Source organism: Mustela nigripes, chromosome 5, assembly GCF_022355385.1.
Source record: "Mustela nigripes isolate SB6536 chromosome 5, MUSNIG.SB6536, whole genome shotgun sequence".
NCBI lineage: Eukaryota > Metazoa > Chordata > Mammalia > Carnivora > Mustelidae > Mustela > Mustela nigripes.
In genome coordinates, this window is record NC_081561.1 from 134549890 (window position 1) to 134564665 (window position 14776).

A 14776-nucleotide genomic window follows, 5' to 3' on the forward strand; every position below is an offset into this window, starting at 1 on the left:
TTTCTGTACCAAATGATAGAAGTATACATTGTATAGACACATGTCTTGAATAGGAAGAGAAACTTACTCAGGAGTTGACACAAGAAATTGTCTACAGGACTTCTGTCTGGGAAGCATATGAGGACAGGAGGACTTTGCCTTTTATTTCTACTGTTTGGTTTTTTTTTTTTTTAACTTTTATATTTAAAATATATTTTAAGTAGATTTTTAAAAATGGAAAGAAAAGTTAGTTAGGGACTAACTTCCTACTTCTAAAAGAAAGTGATAATCGCCCCTCACAAAAGATGAGGAAAATAACTGTGCTTGCTCATTCTTTTGTTCAAGGCCACGGACATAAATCAGAGTAATCTCAGCTGTGTAATCCTGGCACGATATGTGAGCACAATATGGTAATGTTTAGAGAAACCGAACATGACTTACGTCTTAGAAAGTCATACATTAAGAATTTATTACACAAAATTCTTTTTATATAAAAATCATAGAATGAAAAAAAATTTTTTTAACTAAAAAGTAAGGTGACTTGGTCCAAAATAGCCCAGTGGTCTGCTTTATTGGTCTGTCCATCTGGGAGTGGGGACCAGGTCCCGGTCACCTTTGTGTCCCCATAGTGAGCTCTCCACACAGGTTGCTGAGTTGAATGGAACACACCTCATCCCTTCGCACAGGAACAGGACCTCATGGGCCCCCAGCAGGACACACCCCTGCGATCTCGGAGTGTCTCTAGCCACTAAACCAGAGATCACGTTTGGAATGTGGTTGAGCTGTGCCGGTGAATGTTACCTAAAAGCCCAGGAAAAAAATCCCAGAACATCCATCTCCGCCAAGTCAGGCAAATGGAAATTCCAGTCGTAGCAGCAATATCTGTCTTTATAAAAGTGATTTTTCATACCCCTCTATTTCAGTCACTGGACGTCTACACTCCACCATTTTTTCCTTATGCTTCATCCTAGAGTAGCTTATTTCGTATTCAAAGACAAAGGGAAGAAACAAAGAAAAAACCCCATCCTCAAGAACGTTTCTTTTTGCTTGTTTCCTAATTCACTCATTATACTAATTTCCTAATTATCCTCCACTTTTACTCATCTATTTTAAAAAGTATTTATTGAGGCTTGATATTGCCAGGCACTGTCTTTAAGCTTGATCTTAGCCAAAAGGTTGAGAAGCAGAGGACACTACAGTTACAGCTCGGAAACTACTTCGGCTGAATAAGGAATTTACATTTTTGAGTTATTATTTCATAAGAATCTTTTTATTTAAGTTATATCATAATGTAGTTAACCATTGTAGTTAACCATGATAGTTAACCATTGCATTCGATTCTTAAATTTTTACCAACCGTGCTCTGTCATCTCTTGGAGGAAGGGAAGAAGCGTGTAGAAGGGATTCCGCCTTGGATTATAAGAATAAAATAAATAGTTGTGAGTAAAAGTGCTTCTTTCTAAACCAAAATGAAACTGGGTGATTTATTCAGTATAAAAGTAGTAGATTTGGGGCACCTGGGTGGCTCGGTGGGTTAAAGCCTCTGCCTTCGGCTTGGGTTGTGATCCCAGGGTGCTGGGATCGAGCCCCGTGTCGGGCTCTCTGCTCAGTATGGAGCCTGCTTCCTCCTCTCTCTCTGCCTGCCTCTCTGCCTACTTGTGATCTCTGTCTGTCAAATAAATAAATAAAATCTTTAAAAAAAAAAAAAAAAGTAGTAGATTTAAGGAGAAGTCAAAAAATTACACAGACACAACGAAACTACAACAATATGTTGGTTAAGTAGAACTTTACAATTCTATCACTTCAAGTAACAGAATTCGTGGTCATTTTTCTACTCATGCCGAGAATATTCTTTGACTTACAATGGCTACTTATAAGGATATGAGTATTTTCTCTTTAGGTTTAACATATGTTTACATTACAGAACTCATCGTTTCTACAAAATAAGCTTAACCCAAAATCAGTAAGGATTTGGAAGCTTTGTTGTAGTTAAAATTGGGGTCATGAAGGGCAAAAGCCCATGTTTTTCAGCCTTTGTAAAAGAATCCATTAATGCAGCGTGACAAGTAAGTACAATTTAGTGGCTCCCCCGTTATTTTAAGCCGGGGGCCGCCTTAGAGGATGCACGAATAAAGTCAACACAGATCACCTCTGACCCCAGGCAAGGGGCCAGAGGTCAACTCCCAAGGGCTTTCCAAATTCTTTCTTTCCCATACTACAGTTCTGACTCTTATCTGGGGCCACAAGCCCTTGATAACAGCGTTTTATAGTCGGAGAGAATTTGATGTGAGTGCATTAGGTCTCATTAACATCATTCCATATTGTGTCTGCTCAGCAGGAGAAGTTTTATTTTAAAGGTAGATTTCCCGGGGGATAGCTCTCTGTCCATGGGGCAGGGAGTCCCTTGTCTCTTCAGACCGTGTGCCTTCCTGTCTGTGTTGCTGGTCCTGATTCTTGGAAATGACAGTTGCGTATTTGGAAAGGAATATGGGAGTCTTCTGATTGAACTTCTTTTCCCCCATCTGAGAGATATGGGTTGAAAAGAAAGGAAACATATTTCACACCTCCCAGCATTTACTATCATGGCTCCTTTTTGTTCCCTGTTTTGCTCTGAAAGCATCAGAATGACCAAAAAGATGCGTGTTTGGCTTCACTGCAGCCAGTAGGCCAGCGCCAGGAACAACATGAGCTGCACTCTACCTTTGCCAGCCTCTGTTTTGCTGATATTAGCTAAAAAAGTTAATGAGGAAGTGTGGAACTTTCACATCAAGAAAAAGAGCACAGACGAGCAGGCAGTAGAGTTGTGTTGCCTCCAGCAGAAGCCGCCACAGTGGCTTTGGTCAGGTGAGCCACGCACGCTGCACCGGGTTCTTCCTGGGCCTTCTCACCGTGTGTGGAGGCAGGCCTGCCCCCCACCGAAGTTTGCTCTGGGCCCAGTAGCTTGGCAGTTGGCAAAGCAGCCGACCAGCAGCCGACTGGGTGACGTTCTTAGGACTAAATGTGCCTTTGACCTCCAGAGTTGATTCACAGGCTGGGGCAGCATCACTGTGACTGAAAATGATCCGTCATTTCTTCAGCTATAAACTGCTCATTCCTTTGCCCAGATCCACATGCCTGCACACATTGGGAAGGCATCGCCAAGGGCCCACACTGGAGTGAAGTTAGGCAGGAAAATGGCTATGACGTCCCTGCGGGGACTTGGACACGGACGACTGGCAACAAGTAGCAACCGTTGCCACCAGTGGCCTCTGTGTTTCCTGTCCGGTGCCAGCAGAGTGAGCCTGGGTTTCTCCCTGGGGTCCTTCCGAATATGTGCAGCCACGATAGCAACCACAGAAAAATAGTACTGCTCCGCTGGGAACAGGAACTTAACAAGGACACGTCGCTGTCCACATCAGTGGAGTTTGAAAACAGGGAGCAGGCCGTGTGCCAAAACTTTATTTGCAGCTAATTGTTCGGAACGCAGAGCACGTTTTCTCCAAGACCTGTTAATGAATGGTAGCCGTACTCCAGGCCTGCCTCAGAAGCATTTTCCGCCCACAACATACCTAAAGCGCAATCCCATGCAGGTATAAGACAGGAGCTCACCACCGCGCAACGAGGTGTCAGTACATTGAGCTGCACAGGGAGCATGCCCCGTGGCCCCCTCACTGCACTCTCGGGGAGCAGTGGCTTAGCCAGGCCAACGGGGGCACGGCTGTCAGGTGCAGCAGGTGTTTCTGGGCCCCTCCTCCTCACCGCTTCTATGAGGGGGAGCCTCCTTCCCAGTGCAAAAGGAGGCCTCCCTGGCCACGTTGTCCAAGCGATGCTTCTCGAATGGTTACATGCACACGCATCACAGGAGTGTTGCTGAAATTGCAGATTCTGATTCAGGTAGCCTGAGACAGGTTCTGAGATTTGAGGTTTCAAAGAGGCTCCCAGTGATGTCGATGCTTCTGGTCCACAGACCTGTGTATGAGCAGCAAGAGGCTGGCAGCATCACGGACAGGGGGTGTATGGCGTGGTGCATGGCAGAGGGGGAGATGCCAAGTCAGTGCCCAAGCAAGTGAGAGAGCTGAGCTCGTTGCCAGGCGGGAAGACGTGGGCGGACTGTGGAGCTGTAAGTGCTGGCTGTTACACAGCCTCGGCTCACTAGAATGGTCTCTGGCCAGGACGGGCAAGAGTTTTGCAGGGCACAGCACATCATCCTCAAAGAGCAAAGCCAAGCACAGTCCCAGGTGTCTCCTCCACAGGACTGCGGTGTAGCGCTGCTTTCCGAGCATCCTTGCTGTGAAAAGTGCAATATTAAAGCATAGTAGGAAAAACTGAAATAATAAGGAGTAGATCATCCAGGAGCCTCACAATCTGGGTCCTTGTCCGTGTTGTAGTGTGTGAGTCACCCAGGGAGTCAGCAGTTTTCCCCAGGATGCCAAGGGTTTCTGGTGCAAGGGGGCAGAGACAAACTTCGCTAAACCCTGATCTGGACAGAGCGAGGCAAAGCTTCGAGGAGCCGGGGCCTGGGTTTAATCCTGTGTCCCCCACTGACGTGCTGGATGTCCTCGAGCCCCTGCCTTTGTGCCTGAATGCCCTCTGTCTTCTCCAGAAAGTGGGGCTGAAATCAGTACCTACTTCTCAGCGTGGCCAGGGACTTAACTCAGTTAGCCGTGTAAAACCCACAAACCCACAGAGTGGTCCGGCGGCCATGGTGGCGGCTCAGTGAGTCATCTGAGGTTATGGGCCTGGAGTCCAGTTTCCCATTTTGTGGCTTATCACCTGTGACCTTGGACAAGTGGCTTAGCCTCTGTAAACCTTGGCCTCCTTCCTCGTGGCATGGAAATAAGGAAAGTGCCTACCTCACAGGGTTGTTGGAAGAGTCAAAAAAGGGAAACTTGGCCCAGCGTCTGGTGTGTCGTAAACCTCAGTTACTGGTCTTAGGTTTCCCTGCTGCCCTCCACGAGTTGTAGGTTTTACAAAAACGTGTCTTGGGGTGAGGAGGAAGCTGTTGTTTGGTTCACCCTCTCCCACCGGCCCCTTCATCTGAAGGGGCTCAACTTTTTTAAGGATGTGATTTAGAAAGAAAGGGTTTGGAAATCAGCATCGCAGAGATGTGCTGTGTGGCCGTGGTGGGAGGGAAGTGGTCTCTGTTTCCAGGAGGCGGACATCTGCCTCTTCTATTCCATTTCCTGAACAAAGATTGAAATAGCAGGTGGCGAATTTAAAGAGTACAGGTGCAGGCGCCTGGATGGCTCAGTGGGTTAAAGCCTCTGCCTTCGGCTCAGGTCATGATCTCAGGGTCCTGGGATGGAGCCCTGCATCGGGCTCTCTGCTCAGCACGGAGCCTGCCTTCCCCTCTCTGCCTGCTGCTCTGCCTACTTGTGATCTCTGTCTGTCAAATAAATAAATAAAATCTTTAAAAAAAAAAAAAAAAAAAAAGAGTACAGGCGTACGGAACCTAAAGGTAGGGCGGCCGCGTTGAGTCACATAGGGAATTCTGGCCATTCCGTGTTCCGTGTTTGGAGTGATCGCTTTGCAGCATCTGCTAAGAGAGCATGTTTTCTTTTTTCCCCTAGATGAGCACCATGCCAGGACTGCCGACCCGGCCGTGCTTCTATGATATAGATCTTGATACAGAAACCGAGCAAGTTAAAGGCTTGTTCTAAATGAACCCAGCTTCTGCAGGACCTGACTCAGGTAGGCTGCTGTGCCTTCTACTGGCTTTTTCTCCCCCACCCCCAAATACTTTTTAGTTTTATTTTGTTTGGGTTTTCTAGTATGTACTACAAAACGCGGTCTGATAGGTCGTCTCCTGACTTGGTTACTGTGAATTCCTGCGTAATAAGAGCCTGTGGCTTGGGCCACTCCTAGAGGTGGATATGCAGTTAGATGGGCTCCTTTGCAGCACAAGTCACATTATGTCCCCTCTGGGTATAGATTTGTTGAAGGCATCTCTTGCCACAAAAAAAGGAACCTTATAGGGGTGGCTCAGTCAGTTAAGCATCTGCCTTCAGCTCAGGTCACGATCCCAGGGTGCTGGGATCAAGCCCCGAGTTGGGCTCCCTGCTCAGCGGGGAGTGTGCCTCTCCCTCTCCCTCCGCTCATGCTCTGTCTCTTGCTTTCTGTCTCAAATAAATATATAAAATCTTTAAAAAAAAAAAGAAAAAAAGAACACTGTAAACTCATAAAAAGAATATTTCCAGAATTAAAGCTGGCAGAGTGCCCGCCCTTACTCACGTGGCCCACCACCCCCGTCGCAGCCCACAGCGACACCTGCGACCACGGACAGCACCGCACACCGGGTATGACGTGCTCTCGCGGGCACGGCTCGCACGGGCTCGGGTTTCATTGACACTGAGGCGCAGTCCGAGCTTACCGGCCACGGCTGCTAGTGACAGAGTCGCCAGAACAGAGTGTCAGAATCGAAGCTGACGCGTGTGCTCCTTCCCTCTTGTCCTGCCCTCGCCCTTCCGCATGTGATGAAGATGAAGATGATAAAATGACTCTGGCTGCGTGAGGAAGTGCCTGTGAGGGCAGTGACATAGGCGTAGGCACATGACAGCCCTAGGCTGCTGTTGACCTTCTGACCCCGGGTCTGGAGGCCCGTGTGCTCCAGGCCGCACCGCCCGGGCATAGCCAAAGCCGAGGAAGGCAAATCCGCCCCGCGGAGACTGCTGTGTCTGCGGTCATTTTAAAAGCCGAACTCAAGCTTCCGACCACCCCTCTCTCGGCACAGAGGCAGACTCCCCTGACGGAGGAATCGGGGTGCATTCCTTCCCTGTGGGGCTGTTGTCACCACGTCGCACATCAGGACAGCTCAGAACAACAGGAGTGGTTTCTCCCGTGTTCTTGGAGGCTAGACATCCGGAGTCAAGGTGTCAGCCTAGTCCTGCCCCCTCTGGACTGGACTCTTCTCCCTCCTGCTGGCCTCTTTTCCCTCCTGGAAGCTGCCAGTAACCCTTGACGTCCCTCTGCTGAAGCCACACCGCTCCGTCTCCGCCTGCACGGCCGAGGCCTACTCCCTGTGTGTCGCTCTGTCTTCCCACAGGGGCTCCTGTCACATGGCATCAGGGCCCACCTCACTGACCGCCACTTCACTCAGTGACATCTATAGAGACCTTTGCCGGCTTCAGTCCTGGAGGTCAGGACTTCGGCCTGTCTAGTCGGGGACAATCTAACATGTCACACTCAGCGTGGACCTGACAGGGACATTTGGCTCTTATACCACTGGACAGACACATGGAGACAGGACAGGTCCTCTACCGCAGAGGGCCCAGTGAGCCATAGGAAGGACAGAGCAGCCGAAATGAGACCCCTTGACCTCTCAGGGTCCACACAGCCTAAGGGGACTGGGCTCAAGCTGGAGCTCCCGTAGGCAGCCCTGAGCAGTGGGGGGTCCCTAGTCTTACTCCTGTCTCCCTCCCGGGCCGTGCCGCCTGGAAGACTCCCCTCAGCCGTTGTCAAGGCTCGAGGCTGCTTTTCTTCATCCCATACATCAAAGGTGTCCTCCCCGTGTTCTCAAGCCACATTCCTTTTCCCAGACGGCCCCCGTGCAGTCTCCACGCTCGCTCCTGTCGCTGTTCCCGAGCCCGGCACCCCTCCCCGCTGCCGGCACCCCGCGGGCCTGCCTGACGGGCTGACTTGACCTGAAGACCGTTTTCTCCGGTTGCCTGAGTGCTGGCCCGGAGCCAGGCAGACGGAATTCCCGCAGGAGTCAGCGCGGGGATGTGGCTTTCTTCTTGTGTGAGTCTTCGTTCCTAACAGACGCCGAAGAGCTAGGCTGTGACGAGAAAGGTGGCGACCGGGCCTCTGTGAAGTCACCTTAACCCCAGGTGCGGAGGCGTCTGGGGTCGGCGTGTGGTGTTCGGTGGTGACTGGATGTGTTTGTCCCCGAGGAGCGGGGGCTGTGTTCACTTCGAACCACAACCACGGTTCACATCTGTGTCAGTTCGGAAAAAGAAAACTCCACCAAAGGAACCCAGGGGGACTGATGTCCCCAGGAAGCCTGTGGACGGGAGCCTGGATGATGGTGTCGTTCGGTCTTCGGGTGGCAGTATGTGTTTCGCGTCCAGAACCCGTCATGCCCTGCCGCTGCCGTGTGTCACTTCTCCCCAGAACAAGTGTGTGTCGCCCTTCGTCTCTCATGGACAGTACTTCCCACCCTTGGGGTCCGTTTTCATCTGTCCTCCAAGAAGGTGCTAAAAACCCAATTATGCCTTCATCATTGCAGTTAAGACTCAGGTAACGCCCAGGGACACGTCCGTCACTTTGCTGTCATGGACACTTAGATCCTTAGGCTTGTGTTCCCTCTGGGTTTACTGAAAGCTCGAGCAAGGGATGGAGGCCAGGAGCTTGGCCTGTGCAGATCGCCTTGGCGTGCCCAGCCGGGTGCTAAGCCCCTTGCCTGGGTGGTCACAGCGCCCCCTGGAGGCAGGCGCTTCCCCTGCGTACTGAGAGCTGGCAGCCGAGCAGTGGCCCCGACCCACAGGACCCACAGGGCTCTTTCCCCTGCTCCGCCCCGCCACTCCTCCTATGGCTGGCACCGGTGGCTTCACCCTCCCTGTCGCATGTCATGCTGGCATCAGCCCAGCGAGGTGAGCAGTTTTATTTCGGTGCCACGAAAACTCTGGCCCGGGGAGGCCAGCAGTGTGCTCCTGCGGCACAGCTGATAGACCTGAAGGCCCAGGCTCCTCCGGGATCTGCTCACTCGCTCACCCGGTCCTTACAGCCAAGCCAAACTTGCAGGCAAGGGAACTTTGGCCTGTTCTAGAAGATGCCAACCAGTTATTTGAGCAGACCTGTAATTTGGGGGTCATCGGGTGATTTTTTTTTCTAACAAAAGACAGTTATTTGGGTATTAAAAGCGATGACTTTGCCCAAGCTCTTTTATAACAGGGCTGTCTCTCACTGAATGTTTTCCCTTCCCACTCACTCCTCCAAGCCTCCTCTCGTGAGCTGCCCAATGCCATTTCTAGGCTCGCTGGGCAGTGGTTCAAACACCATCAGTTGACCCTTGCTTGCATCCCCGAAAACAGATCTGGTGTCATGGAAGAACACCACCGTACAAAGCAAACATTCCTTCTCGGGGACTCTTTGTTGTTGTTTCTGTTGTTTTGTTTTGTTTTGTTTTAAGATTTTATTTATATGAGAGAAAGAGCAAAAGAGCAGAAGCAGGGGGAGAGACAGAGGCAGACAGAGAGAGAAGCAAACACCCCAGTGAGCAAGGAGCCTGATGCGGGACTTGATCCCAGGACCTGAGGATCATGAGCTGAGGGGTTAGCGACTGAGCTACCCAGGCGCCCCCGGGACTCCTCAATATAATGACCCCACAGACAGCCTCTCTGTTTCCTGTGCCCTCATGCACACATCAGTCAGGGACCACCTCTACCGACATTGAAGGCCTGTGGCTGTTAAAAGTACAAAATATAAAAATGTGAACGTTCAGATGACAGTCAACTGAGACAGATTTGGGCATCGGAAGAGGAAATAAATGTCTGGTTGGTTGCTCTGCTCCCGTGGCGGTCGGACTCCAGATCTTTCCGTGCACTCGGCTGGAAGCGCACACTCACTACTCTCCGTGGCCCCTGCTGCCGTCTGCCCCGTGGACAACTGACGTCTGCTGCCGACTGTTACGCTCCTCCCCCGCCCTCTGCTCTCCTGCTCACCTCACCCTCTAGGAAATGGCTTGAGGCTCCATATGAACAGGAGATGCTAAAAAGTCCCCAGAGTTGAGCTCTTGCTCCTTTCCGGGGTCCCCTGTGGTGCCTTCACTGTTGTCAGAAGAGGGGCCCGATTCCTTCTTCTCCATGGCACCAGACGCAACTAATTAAAATACATCGTTTGTCCCAATGGATTGGACCCTGCCACGATACTCTTTAGTCTTTTGTTTGAAGGTGACTGACTCGGACTGGATTTTTCCCCTCCCTTTTGGTTTCTCATTCTGAACCCTCACCCTATAGCTGAGTCCCAGCGGGCTCCAGGCAGACACTATAAAGTCCGGTAGATTTCCTGAAGAATTCACATACCCCCTTTGTCCCCAGGTGTGGTTGACTAGAGTCCAGCATCAGACTGACTCTAGCTCTCGTCTAAATGTTTGTTATTGGCCAAGAAGGTTTTTTCTAGAATAGCACATGCAAAAAAGAGAGTCATACCTGCTCATTTCTCCCTAAAGAGCTACCTTCAGAGCAGAAATGTTCAATGATATTAAATAATCATAAATGCATCTTGAGTGCGGTTGCTGCCGCAGCCCTCTCTGGGCAGGGTTTGTCATCCCCAGTCCATAAACCACAAGGTTTCGGGGCTCCCGAGGGTATCACCTGGGCTCTGTGCTTTGGGTCCTTTTTTTTTTTTTTTTTTTTTTAATTCAACTTTTATTTAGGGGACATACAATGCAATGTACGTTTCTGGAGTCGGATTCAGTGATATGTCACTTACAAACAGCAGTCAGGGCTCACAGAGACTATCTTTTCAAGGAACCACTCAAAAACCACTGATCATGATTATGCTCCAAGAAAGAGGTTAGTGAGTGTGTCGTCCCGGGCCATCCTTGGAGTACACAGTTGGAAGCCCAGGCCACTTAAATAAAAGATGGTGAAGACGGTTTCAGCGATGCCATCTTTACCATCTCACTGACATCTGTCGAACTAAAATGGAATATTTTGAAGCTTAATAGGTGGGAAGTTCTTAACTCCCTTTTAAAGAAACTTTTTTGGAGATGCCTGGGTGGTTCAATCAGTTAAGCGTCCGACCAGATTTGGGCTCAGGTGATGATCTCAGGGTGGTGAGATCGAGCCCCGAGTTGGGCCTCACGCTGAGTGTGGAGCCTGGTTAACATTCTCTCTCCCTCTCTCCCTCCGCCCACTCGCACACTCTCTCTCGCTCACTCACCCCCTCCCCCACCCCACCCCCCCCAAAAAAGAAGAAGAAACTTGTTTGGAAATGCTTTGGTTTCTTATCAGTCCCATACCAAGATAGAATGTTTCATATGTTCTGTCTTCGTAAAATTCTGAAATTGTTTTTTTCCCTGAATAACTGGGTAACAATGAACAGCCGATTCCTTTTTAAATTCTCACCATAGCGATTGCTTTTCCAATTCGTAAAATCTGTATTCAGACATTTTGTACTTCCGCCAACAGTCTGCCTTTTCTTAAGACCTGGAACCACATACTCTAGGCCCCTTTAAACACTAAACCACTGGATACTAAGGTCACGCGGCTAATCAGCTGGTCTTTAGCACATACAGGTGTGGAAGGTCCTCCCAGACTCGCCTTCCCTGGGTTATTTCCAGTCCACGAAGCACAGGCCTCGCGGAGCCTCAGGTCAGGGAGAATCAGAGCCACTGAATGAGACCAGCCACCTCTCTAAGGGGGGAAGGAAGGAGGGGCCGTGCACACCAGGCAAACACCTCCCTGCCTCACCGCAAAAAATATTTTTTTGTTAATGATGATTATGCTTGCCGGGCGTCTGTTTTCTGTGTACCTCCCTGACTTGAATCAGATGCTCGGGAAGTATCCCGAGTTCCCGGTGTCCTGTCTTCGTCACTGTCTTGAGTTCTGAAGCTAAGCCAGCATCCTTTCCGGCTCCAGAGCCTTCCCGCGTCGGTGGGAGGCCGACGCGCTGTTCTCCCGCCCAGCGTGAACTCCTGGCCCCACAGATCCACTCCTCCATGCGTACATTCAGAGTAAAGGCCCAACACCCGCCTTTTCAGTCCCTGCTGCCGTGGTGACCATGTGTTTTCTGGAACTCGGGTGTGTGTTTATTCTTTGTAAAATGTAGTTAGACCATTTTTCCTTCAAGCAGATGGCAGGTTCCGGCCGCATCGGAGTTTTAAGATTCTTTGAGAGGAAACAAGAAACCTTCAACATCAGTAAGGTGTTTTTGAAGGTCCAGACCTTCTCCCTTCCATTTGTGCCCTAAATGCATTTTTCCGACCTCGCTTTCTGTGGCAACCATAAGAGAAACCGAAATCCAAGGCGACAGGATTCCTAATCTAAAATCTCTAAAATCCCGAGCGTTCTCACTCAGCAGGATCCTAGAGACTGTAGAGCCCAAATTTAGAATTTTGGAATTTCTGCCTGATCTTCTCAGGGCTCGGCTCGCTGCCTGCGGTGTGCGTGGTCTCGGTCGCACACCCTGGGCTTCTCCGCGGCTCTTAAGTAAAAAGACTCCAGACAGGGATCCCGGCCTTGTCTTGTGAAGAGAATCCCTTATTGGCTGTCGAATTTTCTTTCAGTTTCCAGCTTTTTAGAGCCCTAGTAACAGTTTAACACCACAGGGTAAAAAGCTGTTCTTAAACCCCCGGAAACATGTTTTTGTCTTCCAGGCTCACAAAACAGACTACTCTTTGCCTTTTTGCTGCCACTGGAGAAGAAAGTGAATTTGAAATACGCCTCTTACGCAACGCGGGAGCAATGGGGAAATAGGCCAAAGATTTATTCTTTGTTCAAGACCAAATTCTGTGTGCAACCAAGCTCGCTGTCCGGTAAAAGGACCTCCACCGAGTTTGAAAGAAACTAATTTATTTTCCGTTTCTGCAGAGTTTACATTATTTCCCACTGCTTACACTTCAGAAAGTTTATTTTATGGGGACAGAGGGATTAAAAGAGTGTGAACTAAAAGGTAGCATTTTCCACTCTGGAGTTTTCTATTTTGTCTTTGAACTGCAAATAAACATATGTCTAGAAAACCCACCAGTGAGTTTTCCATGCCAGATAAAACTCTGCTCTCTAGAGGTAAGGGTTCACACTGGGGTTGTGACCTGACACCGATCTTCTGGAAGACTGTGAATATAGCCAGGGCTTTGGAAACCGAACAAGAAAGAAATCACACACACGCTCAGGCACACACTCGCTCACACACAGAAATATCTGGCCCGTTGTGAAATCTTCTGACTGCCGGAGAGTGGTAATACCCTGGAAAACAAAGTGCATTTTATATCTAGAACTGTTTTCAGCGCCAGTAAACTTGGCATCACTTACCTAAAAACTAATGGGTTGATGCATTTCTTCCCCCAGTGAATGAATCTCAGTGGCCATTAAGCTCCCCCAAGGCCCATAGGCAAAGGAAGGAGACTCTTAAAGGTCAGGTGTTTGGCAAGTGTTTGTCCATTGGTCCAACCCTTCCTTAGTAGGAAAGAATGTTCTATGGCTTGGACCCTCTTCCCGGGAGTTGCTGACCTTTTTTTGATTCCATGTCTTCCTACAATAACATAAAATTATATCAACGTTAAGACAAAACCAAGGATTCAGGAGCAAACAAGAAGGGATTGTCCTCTCAGCAGTGTAAGGAAAGTAGTCACCATAAATATCCTAAAGGTCCTGCAGGCACATCCTGCAGGAGACCTTGACGTCGGCTCTTTCCTGCATCCTCTTGCGCTGCCCCCTTCAGTGACCCTGCTCTGCAGTTGCTCTGCCCATAATGTGTCTTTATGCACAATTCAATGTGTTCCAAAACATAGCTTAATAACTAGAAAGCCCCGGGGTGCCTGGGTGACTCAGTTAAGTGTCTGCCTTCGGCTCAGGTCATGATCTCACGATCTTGGGATCGACCCCCACATCGGGCTCCCTGCTCAGCGGGAAGTCTGCTTCTCCCTCTCCCTCCAGTACTCCCCCTACTTATACTGTCTCACTCTCTCTCTCTCTCTCAAATAAATAAATAAATAAAATCTTAAAAACTAAGCAATAAATTTTTAAAAATAACAAAAAAGCCTCCCCACACCAAGACTGTGTCTCAAGAACGATTTAGCCTGGTGGTCCTGAAGAGTGTGTGTGGTGCTCCTCCTCCCCGTCCGCAATCTGGGAGTCCCCCTCTCCAAACATAGCATCAACTACCTAACACTTTGAAGGTTTGGAGGGTCCACAATAAACTTGTTCTCTATGTGATGCCTTCAGGAAGCAGTCTTGCTCAGGAGTTCATTTTCAAGTTCATTTTTTAAGCAGTTGCCTTCTGTTATTCGACTCTTCATAATTTTCCTCTGCTATTCAGTTTCATTTTCTGTTTTTCAAAGTGTTTTTAAGAAATTTTTTTTTTTTTTAAGATTTTATTTACCCATTTGAGAGAGAGAGCATGAGAGAGGAGGTCAGAGAGAGAGGCAGACTCCCCATGGGGCCAGGAGCCCAAGGCGGGACTCGATCCTGGGACTCCAGGAACATGACCTGAGCCAAAGGCAGTCGCTTAACCGACTGAGCCACCCAGGCACCCTAGAAATCTACCTTCCAAGGGCTTTAGACCAGAGACTTCTTCCCTTATCTCCTTTCACCAGGCAGTTGGCCAGTTCACCAAAAAGAAAAAAATAAAAGCAACCCAAACACAAATGTGGGAGAGCTTTTCAAGCGCTCGTGATGAATGGCCGCATAACCGTGCCCAGGTGTTGCTGGGCCCCCCAAACTATTTTCCCATTGTGTGGCCGGCATGCTCTGATGGCTTCGTTTTCTACTACTTACTAATCTGCTATAATACGCTCCTGCCCAGGGAGGAGGAGCCTTCGCTGATAAGAAAGGTCTTCGGCAGGTTCATTAACAGGCTTGTCAACTCAATGACCTGAGGCCTTCTTTACAGGGAAGAGCTCATTTATCTACCGTTGTCTTCTGAGGCCAAGGCCTAAGGAAAAGAAACCGTACCACCTTTGACACGGTCGTTTTAAGTGAGAACTCTTCCCAAGAAGATTTCTTGGGAAAGATCTGATCTCTCTCTGCCTCTACAATTGAGATGTGAGAAGCCACGGACCGCCCCAAAATGGCAGTGGGACCCTGGTGAACCACCCCCCCAACCCCGACAAGTAGGCTGCCTTCCTCCCTACTCGAGTTCCTGTAGCAGCCACTCTTGC

The 14776-nt window shown here is 49.4% G+C and overlaps 1 protein-coding gene across 1 annotated transcript in view; it reads left to right on the forward strand.

Moving 5' to 3' along the window:
• The window catches only part of MTHFD1L (methylenetetrahydrofolate dehydrogenase (NADP+ dependent) 1 like), a 183177-nt gene extending 170536 nt beyond the window's left edge, over window positions 1-12641 (forward strand). Inside the window, exons 27-28 of the mRNA XM_059401260.1 lie at window positions 5529-5649; window positions 12275-12641. Of these exons, the coding sequence (XP_059257243.1) occupies window positions 5529-5618 (90 nt within the window). The 3' untranslated portion in view covers window positions 5619-5649; window positions 12275-12641. The remainder of the gene's footprint in view (window positions 1-5528; window positions 5650-12274) is intronic.
• Window positions 12642-14776: the final 2135 nt, after the last annotated feature.